This window comes from Labrus mixtus, chromosome 24 (genome assembly GCF_963584025.1).
Source record: "Labrus mixtus chromosome 24, fLabMix1.1, whole genome shotgun sequence".
In the NCBI taxonomy this organism is placed as follows: Eukaryota; Metazoa; Chordata; class Actinopteri; order Labriformes; family Labridae; genus Labrus; species Labrus mixtus.
The window spans coordinates 6,686,134-6,702,068 of NC_083635.1; the positions used below are offsets into that span (position 1 = coordinate 6,686,134).

The window sequence follows — 15,935 nt, forward strand, 5'->3', positions numbered from 1 at the left end:
TCTTAAAAATAAATAAGAAATAGATAATTTGCTCATGAGCCTGATGGATGTGGGAGCAAAGCTTGACGTGGCTCGATTAGTCCGGAAAGTGAGAGATCTGTATCTGTGGACTAATATTGTTTTTGTTTTTTTTCGTTTTTAATTGTTAAAATATGTTTTCACTACTCCACACACACATGAGACTTTGGCTTTTAAAAAGAAAAGCGGTTTTCTTGTATTGTTGTTCTTCTTAATGTTGCATTTTGTGTTATTATAATGAAAGTCCTAACGGGGGCGCCATCGCGGAGGCAGGTCCAGCGGGCTGCTGTGTGGGGGGGCTCGCAGGAGGGGGAGGGACAAGCCTCGTCCAGCCTGCTGCCATTGGCTCCTGCGACGTTATAAATACAGGCAAATGGCATTTACCGGCTCAGAACAGGCGGAGACACCGAGGGCGGCACGGCAGACACGTTTGGGAATCACCGCTATTTTACCGCATCTGTCCTCTTTTTTTTTTTTTTTTTTTTTACGCGCAGGATTGGACTGTACGTTTTTTTCACTCTTAATCCCGACTGAAATCAATGAAGGAGAGACGGTCGTGTCAGAAATTATCTCTGAAATCCGGCATGGATCCCAGTCAGAGTGTGAAGTGTAAGATAGTGGTGGTGGGAGACAGCCAGTGCGGGAAGACCGCTCTGCTTCACGTGTTCGCCAAGGACTGTTTCCCTGAGGTGAGACCCCGCAAACCCCGTAGCATGACGCTCATTAACGCACCACAGTGCTGTGTTTACTAAATATTGTGTTGTTGCAGAGGTGTGTGTGTGACACTTTAATGCTCCAGTAATGGCGAAGGACATGCACTATTACCTGTTTTATGCACATGATAAATAACCTTTATGTCACCTGTGATGGTTCACACAAACAGCTGTGACATGATAACTCATTCTCAGCCAAGTTTAAAACACTAACTTATTGTGTGTGTGTGTGTGTGTGTGTGTGTGTGTGTGTCCTGCAGAGCTACGTCCCCACCGTGTTTGAGAACTACACAGCCAGTTTTGAAATCGACACGCAGAGGATTGAGCTCAGTTTGTGGGACACCTCAGGTAAATATGCCTTTTTTTTGTTTGTTTGTTTGTTTGTTTTGTCTACAGATGTGTTCTGGTGAAATGTCCACTTGCACAACCCCCCCCCCCCCCCCCCCCCCCCACTGTGACCCCCTCTCTGGCCATCTCACTGATAAGGTGATGGCACAGAGGACAGATTTCAGATCTGCGGGCTTGCTTTACTTAAAATAATGAAATTAATCTGTGACCCATTTTAATCAATAAAGCCGGGTTAATCCTTTCTGTTTTGTTTTTTTTACCCCCCCCCCCCCCTCCTCCAATAAGCCTAGGAAATTGCTCACCTTTTTCCCCCCCTTCATAGAAACATTCAGTACCGTGTCTTTACCCTGTTCTGAGCTGGATTCATGAATTCTTTCCAGATGAGCACAGGCGATGAAGAAATAGGAAAAGAGAGCGAGCGGTCACACATCTGGCAAACACACTTTTTTTTTTTTTTTGAAATTCTCCCAATTGCGTGTTTTCGGGGGAAGTTTTGTTGTGCAACATGTGTGCTAACTCCAGTTTTTTTTTTTTTTAATCGCTTGTTAGTTGGACGATGCGTTCAGGGTCCAAAACCAGTTGCTTTGTCCCTCATTTGTGTGTGTGTGTGTGTAAACAAACCCAACTTTCCCATCCATCAATGCCCGATGCTGTGAATAGCACAGCAGTCAGGCGTGAGCGAGGCCGTATGTTGAGTGTGCGCGAGCATGTGGTGGTGGGCGGGGACAAAGTCGACAAGCCAGCTGTTGCGGCGGGTCTCTTAGCCCTTGGAATTCCAGAGAAATGGTTGGGGGGGGGGGGAGACTTTCTCCAAAGTGGGAATCGGTGTGAAACATTTTGGGAAGACAAATCTGGAGTGCAATTAGCAACATTAGCTTCTTTTAAGGGAAACAGAAGCATGAGCAGACCATCCTCATTTCCAAAGCAGAGCGATACTACATGCAGGCAAAACAAGGAGCTCACATTTCAAATTCTTCCACCCCTACAGTGTGTGTTTGTGTGTGTGTGTGTGTGTGTGTGTGTGTGTTTTAGAAGTGGAAAAAGGCGATGAAATGAAAGCCAGCCAGAGTGAGAATTTTGTTTTATTGCACTGTGTTGGCCGGCCGCCTGGAGCCATATTTCTTTTTGTCTCTGCTTCATAAAACAGCAAGGGGGGGGGAGACGCGGTTCCTATTAGATCAGTGGGTCTGAGATGCAGCCAACCCCCCCCCCACCCTCTCCCTTTTTAAATCCTCACCCCCCCCCACCCAACACACACACACCCTGGTTGACTGATTGATACAGCTTTCAGCTTGACGGGTTTCTTTGAAGAGGCGTCCATCGGCCATATCCAATCCAGTCGATCTCTTATCTCCTGAGGTGTGTGTGTGTGAAACCCCCCAGCATGCACTCTGACAAAGCCCAGGACGCCGCCGCGTTGAAGACAAACACAACCCCCCTCCAACACACACCGTGGTGGTCTTTTGTTCTGCAGGGATGATTGGCCTAATGAGCAGCCTGGTGTGCGTTTGTGTGTGTTTAAAAGAGAGGGTGATGGGTGTAATTCAGGTCATTAAGGTAAACGCCTGCCCGCTCTATTGCTTTCCATTTGTCCCCCCCACCCACCCCACAACCCTCCTCGTCTGTGCTAGCTCTGCTTCCCCGGGACTCAGGGTGGGGCCGGCCTTTGATGCTTCCCTTCATCCTTTCTCCGGCAGAGGAAGTGGTTTACGTCGTCTGCCCGCCCGCCCACCCGCCCACCCGCCCACCCGCCCGTCTAAATGAGGTGCAAAAGGTGTTTTTGAAGGAGTCGAACAGGAAAATAGGAAGACGGAGAAGGTAAACAGAACAACACCCCCGTGGCTCAGCACCTGTGTGTGCCCGAGGCCGCTTCTCATTTCCTGAGTTGAAAAGGAGCAAAAAAAAAAAAAAGTAAGAGGGGAATCTTAGGCCAGGCGAAAAGTTTCTACATTTTCTACATGTAGTTTTAGGTTTTTAAAATCACAATAACTAGCTTAAAACCCCACGGTGGTCGAAAGCGATGCCAGTCCTCAAACCTGTGGAAATGTGTTTAACAGACCTTTTAAAACTGAGCACATTAGAGAAGCTTTAACCAGCTCATTCTGGGAATTTGTATAATAAAGCGTCCATGATTTGATTTTAAACCACATGGAGGATTAACAACGAGCTGTATACCACATTAGCCGATGTTAATAGCTAATGGCTCAAAATACTTAGCCAGTGGGTCCAGAGCAACATTTGCATTCTTGGAAGGTTCCATGATACATGTCCAGTGCTCAGTGTCAATGAGCCGTGGTTACTTTTCTAACTAGTTGCTAACCTTGTAATGCCAGAATTTGGAGCCTGTTTGGGAGGGTTTATGATTCCTGTTAGTCCTTAAAACAGAAATGTAAAGCTTCACTTAAAGAGACAGTGCAGTTTGAGAAACCAAAACGAAGAGCTGAAAGACACTAAAATGACAAAATTGCAGAATTTCCCATGAGCTACCCATCATATAACCGTTTACTTACCATTTCTCAAAAGGTATTTTCTCAGGACTCCCAAACAGTCTCGTTCATTAGACCCCAGGGATCTCATTTGATAATATTTACCCCTGGGAACTTAATGGAAAGGTTCCTGTTGTTTTTGTTTACTACGGATTTGAACAGCTGCCATCTCTGCAGAGGAAAAAGTTGACCCACTTTAAAAAAAAAAAAAAATCCGGAAAGACATTTTAGTTTTACTTTGGAGACTTGGGCTTTTCTGGACCCCGTGTTTTCATGCGCTGATTCCCATGTAATGCTGGACAGCTCAACTGTGGAACTTTTTCATGGTCGTAAGCTCCCTCTGCCGCTCGCACACATTTTTTGCCCCCTCTTCCCCCCCCTCGGTCGGCGGCCATTGTTGCATTGGATCACATTTCTGGGCTCAGCGAATTGGAGCCGCATGTCTGGCATTCCTCAGACTAAAGGTTTCTACTTCCTCCTCCACAAAGACCCCCTTTGTACCCAGCAGGCCCAGATCCTTGACGGAGTGAAAAAGAAGTGGAAGGTTCTCTAAAGCCTTACCTCGTATCCAAGGGGGGGGGGAATTGAATCATGCTGGAATTTGCCGACACGTGAGGCAGCCTTGAGCGGACTGTGTTGACACAGTGTATAAACTTGAGGACAGTGGAATCCACTTCCTGTCTGCTAAAGTCGTGGAAGGACTCTTGCCGTGTCCTCTCTTTCACCTGCAGATGTTAAAACTTCAAAATCAGCCCTTTGATCATTTTTAATGTGGCATTGGGTGTCACTAACAGCACCTTCTTTTTAAAACCAGGAATTTTGAGTCGTTTTAACCACCGAGATCTAGCAATACCGCTCCCACTTTTGGAGCCCACTCAGTGCTACAGAGTGCATGCTCTTGTGAATTCAGAGGCCTCCCAATGTTAAGTGATTTGGGCTGACATGGAGCATATTGAAGTTGTTAATACACAGAACAGTTGGCAGTCTAAGGTACATGTAGGTTGGGTCGACTGGACCACATTACAAGTCATGGGATATGTCATAAGACAGACAACTGATGAGTATCACTCAGACTTATGTAAAATCTTCCAGGACACGCTAGAAGGTAGTTGTCCAGTGGGCTGACTTTTTTTTTTTTTTTTTTTTCATGTCAGCTGGTGGTTATGTAGCTGCTGCTGGCTGATAATCTATTTAAACAGTTTGCAAGTTACCTATTGTGTAATACAAGTACATCAGTAAATCAATCTGAAGACTTCCTGAAGCGAGCTGCCTCTTTCAGCGCTAACAGCTAAGGCTTTAAATTGGTTTCGTAATGTTTGGTTTATGGTGTTAAGCTGCATCAAAAGGGAATCTTGATATACCGTCCATTTTTGCTAAGTGTAGTCAATTGAAAACGCAAATTCCTCTACCTTGCTATTTGAACCAAAATGGCTTACTTCTCTTTGAGCCATCGCTAATGCTAATGCAGTGCCTACATGTACCATAATGCATCGTGAGCAAAACCACCTACAGCCTCTGATCTTTTGCCATTTACTCTACTTGGTATCCGAGTCCGACTGCCATCGTATTCTGGGATCCAAACAATGTGATATTCTTACTTTGTAGCTAACGGCTAATTCAGCTAATTGATGTTAGCGTTAAAGATTGTTGTATTACCATAAGCGACATTGACAGGAGCAGGGTAATGTAGTGCTTCGTATCACTCCAGCTATAATGCCTTCTCAAACGGCGATTGCCAGCGTTTGCAGGGACAACAGACGCCTCGGTTACCGCGGCAGGTGTACCGCTCAAGGTTACCCCCGTTAGCTCTTCTGTCGTCTTTGTTTGTGTTCGGGTTCGCGTCCGTCCGCTGAGAGGTTTCTACATTCAAGCTCGACGGTTGCGGAATAGCTGGACGTGCCTGTCGCTGTTTGTTGCTGCCACAGGTGTTCCCGAGGGGGCTCAACACATGCACAGCTCACACCAAACCCCGCCCCCCCTCCCCCGAGCTCAGTTCCCCCCTCAGCTATGCTAGCAATGCAGTAAATCAGCAGACCTGTTGCTATACCTCCAGACTGTTGGGCGCAGCTGGCTTACCTCAGGACTGTGTGTGAGGTGAAGTAAATTTCCATGTCAGTGAAGCATTTGTGCGATAGCTTGAACATCATGGAATACTTAAGCATGGAATTCCAGATGGGAAAAACCAGGAAATGTTTTTCTTTTTTTTTACTGTAATGGAACATCTGCACATTTGAATAATGAGTCACATTACATGAATAGAGCAGTATTTATTTCCCTGCTTGTTTCATGTATATTTATAGCGTTAAGTGGTGTTTTTCCACTCCAGCTGTTGGGGGAAACCAGCCTTGAAAACACATTACAAACCAGGAAGGAAGAGCGTTTTTAAAAACCTGAGAAGAGTTTCTTCCTACTCATGGAAAATTGGTATTTCTTCCCCCCCCCCCCTTGGGCCCAGAGTGTAAGGTTTGGTATTGTATTCTCTCATGTCATTGTAGCTGAGGAGTATTCATTTGCTGTGAGCACCACACAAGGGAGGATGTGTTTAAGAGGAGGCGAGAGGGCTCTGAGATTGTGTGTTTAAAGGACAAAGAGGGTGGACAGGGTGTGTGTGTCTTCCTTCCAGATTTAGAGATCCTGTGGGGGAACAATGACAGGAGCTAATTAGATGACAGTCACCAGGTCTTTTTGTGTGTGTACGTGTGTTTGTGTATTGGCTGTTTGATTTCCTCTTATCTTTCCGCTTGGCAAGAAGATGACCTCGAAGCAGAATTTAGTCTTATGCAGTTACGACTCCGCTGTAAATGCCAGACAAGAACAGCAACGTCTCTGCCCCACACACACACACACACACACACACTCCCTTCACCATGCACTGCACACATGCACATTTTGATCCTCTGTGAAAGTTCCGGCTCTTCATCTCCATGTTCATGCAGCACAGCATGAAAAGAGTTTGCAGGGATGCACTTAGAGGGTACGCTGCTAAAAATACTTTTAATCTCCAGGTAAATTTCTGCCTGGAATACGTTGCTCACTCTCGAGACACTTCAAGAAAACAAAGACCTCACACACTGCAACCAGGAAACCCACATGTGCGTGTCCTTCTCATCAAGTTGGTAAAAACAATCAATTCTTTTGTAAAATGTCAACCGACTCTGGAGCCATTCAGTCACAGCGTCTTATTTTTTTCCTGTGATTAGCTCCAGGCAGTGATGGTTGAAAAAAATAAACTCCAAACAATACAATGTGGCTGTGAAAGATTTTGAGACAGCTGTGAAAAATTGGAAATAAATTCTTGCGGGCGGGTTAGGCGGGGGGGGGTCCACGTTCCTCCTCGGGTTGCACTTCCTGCAGCGTGACTCCGATAGCTGCTCAGTGTCAGGCCTTTTTGGTTTCGGTGGTGTCACCTTATCAGGCGGCTTTTCAAAAAGATCGCTCTTGGGGGGAGGGGCGGGGGGGAGGGGGGAGGGGAGGGGGAGAAAGCAGGAAGTTGTTGGGAAATATCATCCGAAACCGATCAAGATCAGATAATCCAACTGGTTGTTGTCCCTGGCATCCAGACGTCAAATTATTTGTCATGCTTTGAGACAGACCGGCATGAGCTAAATCCTCAACGGCTTTTTTGTGAATCGACATGTGGGGAAAGTGACGCCGTTGGATTCTGGGTTTACGCCCCGAGCCAGACGTTGTGTAAGTGACCATCTTGAGTCGTAAAAAAAAAAAGATCTCTTATCTCGTTAACCTAAATGACTCTCAAGAGCAGGACCAGTGCGTTCCAGTCACAATATTAGCCGAACAGCACCAACAGCTAACCAATAACACCATTCTTTATGTGGCTGTGGCTCATTGGTTGAGTCCACCGGAAGGTCAGGGGTTCGATCCCCAGCTCTTTCAGCCACATGTCCGATGTATCCCTTGGAAGGAAACTTGTGTCAGTGTCCATTGTTTACTGCTAGCTTAAGCCTATCAAATGATCGTTCACATTTTCGGGTTTCTTGAGCACAAAATTTAAACAAACGCCGTTTTGACTCAAATTAATTCTCGTAGCATTTGAAAGATTGTTTTTCCCCAACAGTCCAATCCCTTTTTGACGGCAGATAAAGCTGATTTCAGCAACACACTCAACAATGTGTGCTATACCGTTCAATAGGCAAACTTTTTTTTTTTGTCAGCAGTGACTACAAGTTCCAGGATGCAATTGATGTAAAGCAGTCGCCCTTTGTGGTTACAAATGACACTTGTCGATCGTGTCCTATAGGGCGTGTAGTAGGTCTTTTTCACAATTTATACTAACGTGAAAAATCCATTAATACAGCTCTGATGGGCGTGCACTTTTCATGTCCTGTTCGATGAAGCAGAGATTTTCAGATAACTCCAAATGAGCCCCTGTTGACATGCTCTCGGAGAGTCCTGGCTCGAACACTGGGAAAAGACTGAAAACGGACACAGCCACGTCTCGGATTTCCACAGTTATTGTGCGCACATCAGTCGGTGTCACGCTTTGTTGTGCGAGGGGGCCGGGGCCCGCAGGGTAAGAGAGGATTGTTTAAACGGTGTTGTCTCCAATACAGACCGTTTGGATTAGGTAAAGTAGATCCTCTGGTGTGCGTCTGTTTGCGAGCGTGACATTCACATTCCTGCCGTTTCTCCGCGGCAGTGGACCTCCCAGGGGGGGGGGGGGGGGGGGGGACCTTCAGCTACCAAAAACAAAATTCTCCAGATTTTTTGGCAGCCGGTTGTGTGTGGTCAACCCCTGAAATGTGAGCTTGACTCACCTTGACATGACGCCGCCCTCCCCTCCCCCTCCCCCTCTTCCTCTCCGGAGATGCTCCAGTCTGGCGGCGAGATGGGCGTCTCCCTCACACATGGTTTCAATTTGAGTGGAGCGAAGTCATTTCCCCCCCTCTCTCTCTCTCTCTCTGAAGTTTCTCTGCTTCTCCAGCGAGGATTTTCTTCAACATGTGAACTTGTTAAAGTCAGCACTTTTTTTTTTTTTTTTTTTTTTTGTACTGATTCTGCATTATTTGTTTTTTCTCGTCTGGTTGCCATGGATTACGCTTGAGCTCACAATCATTGCCATAAGAGAATAACTGTCAGAAACGCTTCAGAGTTTAAAGTGGTGATTTGGCCGTGTTCACACATCCAAGCAAATATGTTTGAGGTTTTCCTGTAGGCTCGTTTGCAGACTCTCATTTCATTCCAATGATGCTACAAAAAGGAGCCAGAGGAGGTTTTCAGGCCTTCAGTTAAAAAGTCTCTTCTACCATCTTAATCACCTTTTTTTTTTTTTTTTTGCTAATTATGCCGAGTAATTGCAGTTGTCGTGTTTTCTCTTCCAAATCACTGATGCAAGGTTTCTCCCTGAGTCCCTAGAGCTCGATCCCTTTTTTTAGATCATCCCAAGAAAGCGTTGAACAGCAAATTGAATTAAACATGATCAGACTTGCTGTAAGTGATTTCTCAGGGCCGGTCACAAGTTTTTCTTTTTAAGGAGGAACTGAAGCGATTCTGTTGTTGTAAAACCTGCACGTCCTTACCGAGCAACTCTAATCTGAACGCTGTGTTAATACTCTACACTTCTTTGTTTCAGGATCTCCATACTATGACAATGTGAGGCCTCTCTCCTATCCGGACTCCGACGCCGTCCTCATCTGTTTCGACATCAGCCGCCCTGAAACACTCGACAGCGTACTCAAAAAGGTTTGTCCACGAGGCGTTCTCTAATAACTTCCCTTTGATGGACTCTGCAGAGGTCTTAAAATTTGAATTCTTGCTTTTGTTCGAGCAGCTTACAAAGGCCACTTTGAATTCAAGTGGATCAAAAAAGTCTCCAGTTCTTTGGAAGTCTTGGTGACCTCAGACCTTGTGATGTGTATTATGAAGCTGTGGTGTGGCTGGGAAGGTCGCTGGGTTAAAAATCCCAAGAGCAACCCCGTAAAGAAGGAAGTCAGTCACACTCCCAGACCTTTTAAAAACTCCTGTGGCCAACATTCTCACATGGAGCGGTTTGTGTGGTGGAACTGACTGACTTCCACATGTCTTCTGATCACAAAGCGAGACATGCAGCATCAGTCATCTGACTGGTGGAAGGCTTTGATGGGACCGTATATGTACAGCCATTGTTTCCTGCTACTTAACCGCACCTGGCTTGTGCTCCTGTTATGTTAGGAAGCTTCCTGTGTTCCATAAAAGTTACAACAAGACCACAAATCTTGCTTAATTAGATATTAGTGCAAGTTTTGCACATTTACAGAAAAACACAGTGCACAATAAGTTGAATATGGCATTGCATATTGGAAGTTTCCTGTATTATTGCATTAAGTAAGAAGTTATTATTCAACCAAAAAAACAAAAAACAAACATGTGTTTAGTAGTTCTAGTTAAATTCTGCTCACAAGCTACACTGTGTTTGGGAAAGCCTTGTGTTCCACCTACATGTTTCCTTACTGTTCTGTTGGTCAGAGGCCATGTATCAAACACTGAACATCTCGATTAGCATTAGCAATAGTCTTCAGGCTTAAAGGTCAAGTAGTGATGTACAAACTGTACCGAACAACTTCCTCTTTCATTTTCAATGATCCCCTGACCAGTCAGCCCCGAGGCAGATTAAAAATCCCCCAGGAGAAACGCCATCCATCACAGAGCATTTACTGTTGTCAGGACGGAAACACGGGGATTATTTGTTCCTTTTTCCAGGGTTCAAAGCGTGAGGGGGGCTCCAGGAAGTGGCAGCTGTAACCTTTGTACTTAAAAGGGCAGCAGACTCATGGGATGTCGCGCCAGGTTGATCGAGCCAACGCGCATATTTTTACATAGATTTGAACATTTTATTCGCATGTAGTCCCATGGGGGAAATGCTACTGAATATTGATCCTGTGCTCATATTTTACCTTTTCCAAGCAGTGGTGGTAGATAATTTCCCGATTTGTCTCACTTCTGTTAGAAAGATTAAGATTTCTCTGTGGAGTTGGCACCATTCTGAGCTTTTCTCTTTCTCCGCAGTGGAAAGGGGAGATCCAAGAGTTTTGTCCCAACACTAAGATGCTGCTGGTTGGATGCAAGTCGGACCTGCGCACCGACCTGAGCACGCTGGTGGAGCTGTCCAACCACAGACAAACACCGGTGTCTTATGACCAGGTATGCGGCTTTAAAAATCCCTGCATGTTGAAAAATGTCAAACGGCAAATATTTGAATGGAACAAGCGATTAGTAAAGTATTTAGAAACGGAAATCATTCATGAATAATCCCTCATTGGACTCAAGTTTAAGCATCCTTAAGATCGGAAATCCTCTAGTCAGTGTTGACGTGAGTACCGAAAAAAAAAATGCTTGCTAACCAAACTGGCCTAAGCCACTTCATCCGATTGTGACCGTGTTTGACCTCCTCCTTCCCTCCTCCTCCCCAGGGCTCCAGCATGGCCAAGCAGATCTCGGCGCCCTACATCGAGTGCTCGGCGCAGCAGTCGGAGAACAGCGTCAGAGACATTTTCCACGTGGCCACGCTGGCCTGCATCAACAAGAGCAACAAAAACGTCAAGCGCAGCAAGACCACCCGCGGCAACAAAAGGATTTCACACATGCCCGGCAGGCCCGACCTGGCGGCGGTGGCGTCGGACCTCCGGAAGGACAAAGCCAAAAGTTGCTCGGTCATGTGACTGATCAGGTGGATTAAACCGAGGATGAAGACTGAGCACAGTGCAAGCAGGAAGCTGTTGAGCAAGGCTCTCTCCTGCATGCCAAAGACCCCTTATTTGTCTGGAACTGGGGTTTATAAGCTTAAAATTTGTGTACATGTTACTGGAATACTCTACACCAATGAAAACTCAAAGCATAGTAGCATCCCAAATCCATGTGCCCCCCCTCCCCCCACCCCCCCTCGCCCCACCAGACGAGGAAGCTATCTGTCAGCGGGCTACCTGCAAGGAACAAGGAAGTGACCCGCTTCCTGTGGGGAGGACAAAGCGGATGCAATCGAGGCTTTCCACACCCAACAGGAAGTGAGCAGCAGGAGGAGTGATGTCATGGGCAGATGCTCGTTTTGTGAAGGAAGGGGTTAAAAAACACGCGATCTTTTGAATGAGAGGCGATGGGCGTTCACCGCCCGGGAAAAAAAAGAATAAGGTTCTTTTTGTTTGTGCTGGATCAAAGACTTTTTGCTCAGACGGCTCATGCAGAAAGTCATCGCTCCAGTTTGGACATGATTCAATGTCGCCACTGCTCCTCTCACTGTTAGTCTGTTTGCAGAGATTAGAAGAGGAATCTTTTAGTCCTGCACAAAGTAAACCTGATGCTCTTTGTCCCCCCTCTCGTCTCTGATATGTTGTCGGTATAATGTGAAGTCATTGGTGTGTTACTGCATCATTGTTTTATTTTCGCTTCATCCTGTTGACTTGCAGCCATGAGCAGAGTTTTGTACCAGTCAGACAGCCATTGTGTGCCCACATGCTGCACCTCAACAGCTATGAATACATGATGGATCTCAAAAGACAGATTATCCTAACTGCTCTCCACACTGACGGCTTTTATGGCCCCATCTCTATTATATCGGGGAGCCATGAGTAAACCGCCTCAATCTGCAGTCAGCCTCAAGGATTTTGAAAATCAGTCCCAAATGCAATTCACCATTCCATTTTTCACCAATTTGTGACGCTATTGTGAAATGAAAAATAAAAAAACAACACGCATAATAGGTTTTTAAAACTCACAATGTTCCCTTAATGGTCCAAAAGAAAGAGAAGAAATCGACGATCATCCGAGACGCATAAAATTTACTAATTGTGTGAAATGAGAACCCCCCTAACAGACGGAGACAGTTTGAGCCATGACTCATTTCTTTACCGCACCTTAGGGAGAAGTGGAACTGCTAACAAATATTAGAATTTGTTTATCAGGCTGTAAAAAAAAAAAAAAAAAACATCACAGCATTCTGCTTTGCATATCCCAGAAGTGTTAAAAATCTGCTGTCGGGTATGATAATTTTAAGGCCTGGTCGCACCAGCAAAAGCTGATGAAGAATCCATACAACTTGAGTTTGATGGATTCGCTCATGTCAGCAAAGTATACCTGCAAGATTAGCGCAAAGGTTAGCGTAGCTTGCTAAGCTGTGTAGCATCGTCTTTAACCCGCATCGATGGATTTTAAATAGTTCCAACAAGGAGCAGTGCTTTTTGGATAGTTACTAGACGGGAGAGGATTCTCTTTAATAAGACTGTTTGAAATATCTGTGTTAGCAACCATGCTAAAAGTGATGTTGTGTGCTCTTTGGAGCGATTTTCCTGCTACAACGCTAAGCCAATTGGTTGATCGGTTAGTTTGACAAAAACCTGCAAAAATACTCAGTATATTTATGTTTAGCATTTCAGGTTCAGTCTGTTTTGGTTGTGTATTTGCGACAGTGTACAGAAATGGACTAAGACAATATACGCCTAACAACTTTAGGAAGCATTAGCTAGCTTGTTAGCGTGTTACCGTGTTAGCGCTTGTTAGTGTGTTAGCACTCACCAGCTACAGCAGCCTCTCCTTCCAGCAGAGAATCTGCAAGACGGGAGGAAAACCAATTCTCTCCTTTAGTGGTGTGACCAGGCCTTTCATTAAATGGTGTGAAATGTGAGTTGGCCATATCAGTGTTATAGTGTCATGATGGAAACAACAAATGGGTGTCCAAAGTCAAACTGAAAATGAGACTTTTTCTTTGGTGTTGTTTACCTCCAACAGCAGTGCAATGATGGAGCTGTTTGAATATCAAAAGGTATTGATGCACTTTTAATGTTACTTTGAAACTCTTTTTTTTTCAAATGCCACTGCTGTCATATTTGGCAGCTCTGTGCGTCCAAACTCTTTAGCTTCATTCTCTAATCTGTTGTCTCTCCCCGTGTACATTGTCATGTTTTTTCTTGAATGTTGATGTCACCTTCAAAATGTCTTTGCCAATGTTGTTACCACGATATTTATTGAATTCTATATTTTCCCTTTAGAATAAATGCAAATGGAATCAAAGAGTGTTTTTTTTCTCCTGGTTTTTGAATCTAAGCATGACATGAGGACGTAGTGATATTTTTAAGCCAAATGTTTGGATCTATTAGGTGTGGTCACATCGGTTACTTCTACCCTGCTTTAGATAAAAATAATTTCACTGAATGGTAGCTCTTCATTTTGACACCACAGCGCGCAAAGGTTGTTTCTAAGGTAAACCAAACAGCTTGGGCAAACAAAGGAATCAGATATGGGTCCAAGCAGGCTGCAGATGGTGGACTTTAGAACTCGTCGTGTAAACAACTTAATTCCAGGCACATTTTTGTTTAAAAGGAGAATTTGCAATCGGCAACATTTCGCAGGTTTATCACTCGGCTGGATTAAAAAGTACAATGTGTGTAAAAGTACTATCACCTTTAAAAAATGAATTTTAAATCATCTAGACTAGATTAGCAACGTGGATGAGTGTTATACAGTTTTTGTCTCGTCCTTCAAATTGATTCACCAAAGCTTGAGACTCACCTGTGATCTATTGTCATGATTGCACAGGTGTGGTCTTCATTAGACCCGTCAGCTTCCTGGTCTGTAACACTCAGACAAAGACATGCAGCTGAATGTAATGTTGGCTTTTAGCCTTTTTTGTTTGCCGTCTCTAACAAAAGCCTTTTACTTCAGCATGTCTGGAGGAAACACAAATACAGTCTACAGTGGATTCATAAGAGCTTATTCAGAATGAACTCCTGCCTTTATTGAGACTGTTGGTTCATATTGGTTGAAATGACCCAGTTTCATGGAGATGATGTGAGCTTGTGACAGGACAGATTGGGTACATGTTCGTGGGGTATAAGCAGTGGTGTAGTGGTGGCTGAAGAAATGGGTATACTCTTACATTCTGACCCCATCCTGATGAGAAAAAAAACAGCCTTTGTTAAAAAAAAAAAACGTGCTATGTAAGACTACTCATGCACGTTCAGTTAGTATGTACAGTACTAGTCAATTAGAAGGTCATGAATTCACCAGAAACTACTGAATGTTGTAAACCAATCAATGGTGTGAATCAGAGGGGATTTAGAAGTGGGTATACCCTGCACTACACCACTGGGTATAAGTATTATTCATACTTGAAATCACTGCCGGGACTTTTTCTTTTAAAAAACTCATGGACTTTTAGTAAGCTGGATCTGATTTGGATAAAAGGAATAAGCCTGTTCTTTTTTTTTTAAACTGCAATCTTAAGATTTCTATGGAGCTGCTACCACAGAAGTCAGTCAAAACATGCGGTTAGCTAACGCCATTAGCTGGACTGGGACCTATAAACTTAAGCTTGGTGCACCACTTCTACAGTGATCACAAAATTGTGATTTCAGATTAGAACTTGTGCATTTTCTGCAAAAATTTACAAAACATTTTACATTTTCTTTCTAAAAAAAAGCTTTCTATTCCCCTTAAACCTAAAATATTTTAAATTTCACAAGAATGAGTTTCCTGTGATTAGGTGTGCTCAACATTTCCATAACTCAACTCTACTGATGTTGTCATTTTTTTCAAACAGTGGACTGGTATTCAAAATGTTCCAATGTTGAGGTCAATCTATCAAATACGTTTACTAAGATTTCACAGAACCAACTGGCTAAACATTAGCTTGCTAACGTTACGTTAGCTTGCAAATAGGGGCTGAGCTCTGCCAGAGCATAACAGCAAGTTCATGTTCAGCAGGATACACAAGAACTAGATCACTCAGGTTTTCCGGGAATGACATTTACTGAAGCTGTTACACTAAATGAGTAAGAGTGGTTTAAACTTTACACAACAGTGGAAACATTCACCTCTCCGGCTCTGCAGTATAACAGTGTTTCCTTTCAGAAAAACAAGTTTGACTCAAGTCCTTGACTGTCTTGACATCTCAGTAAAAAGTAGGTACTGTAACAGCTGAATGGAACAAAAGGCTCTCTGTGAGTCAGACTACATCGTCTTGCCTTCCTGAAAAGCTGGAGTATCACTGGGAGCAGACAATGTCGTACAGGCCGTGTGGTAAATTCCCCAGGGCTGCCAAGCATGCAGAATGCTTTCCCTCACACCGCATGCCTATATATCATGCGATGACTTCATCACATACATACAGCCCCAGATGTATGAGGTTGTCAGGGGCAGGAAAAGAGGGCTGTCAGGTGTAAAATAAATGTCAAAGATGAAAGATGCACAACTGTTCTCCTTACGTCTGAATTGAGAGACTTTATTTTTTTTTACACACATCAGGAATAAATTTAAGTCAATTTGTAATGTTTAGCACTCATTTTCTGCATTTCTATGTAGACAGACAACACACAGGTACATATCCAGATATCCTTTATATCTGTGAATAATAAATGTTTGCTCTAGATTTGACCGAAAGTATATC

The 15,935-nt window shown here is 44.2% G+C and overlaps 1 protein-coding gene across 1 annotated transcript; it reads left to right on the plus strand.

Moving 5' to 3' along the window:
• The first annotated feature begins 408 nt into the window (after positions 1-408).
• rnd3a (Rho family GTPase 3a) lies at positions 409-12,713 on the plus strand. Its single transcript, XM_061032490.1, has 5 exons — positions 409-707; positions 992-1,079; positions 9,156-9,265; positions 10,568-10,702; positions 10,972-12,713. The coding sequence occupies exons 1-5, from the start codon at positions 558-560 to the stop codon at positions 11,218-11,220; spliced, it is 732 nt and encodes a 243-aa protein (XP_060888473.1). The 5' UTR covers positions 409-557; the 3' UTR covers positions 11,221-12,713.
• The last annotated feature ends 3,222 nt before the right edge of the window (positions 12,714-15,935 follow it).

What these genes read in the sequence shown, in the direction of transcription:
- rnd3a (XM_061032490.1), top strand. Translation starts at nt 558, where the DNA reads ATGAAGGAGAGACGGTCGTGTCAGAAATTATCTCTGAAATCCGGCATG. An exon ending in CAGTTTGTGGGACACCTCAG is followed by an intron (nt 1,080 to 9,155) that starts GTAAATATGCCT and finishes TCTTTGTTTCAG; the next exon opens with GATCTCCATACTATGACAAT. An exon ending in CACCGGTGTCTTATGACCAG is followed by an intron (nt 10,703 to 10,971) that starts GTATGCGGCTTT and finishes CCTCCTCCCCAG; the next exon opens with GGCTCCAGCATGGCCAAGCA.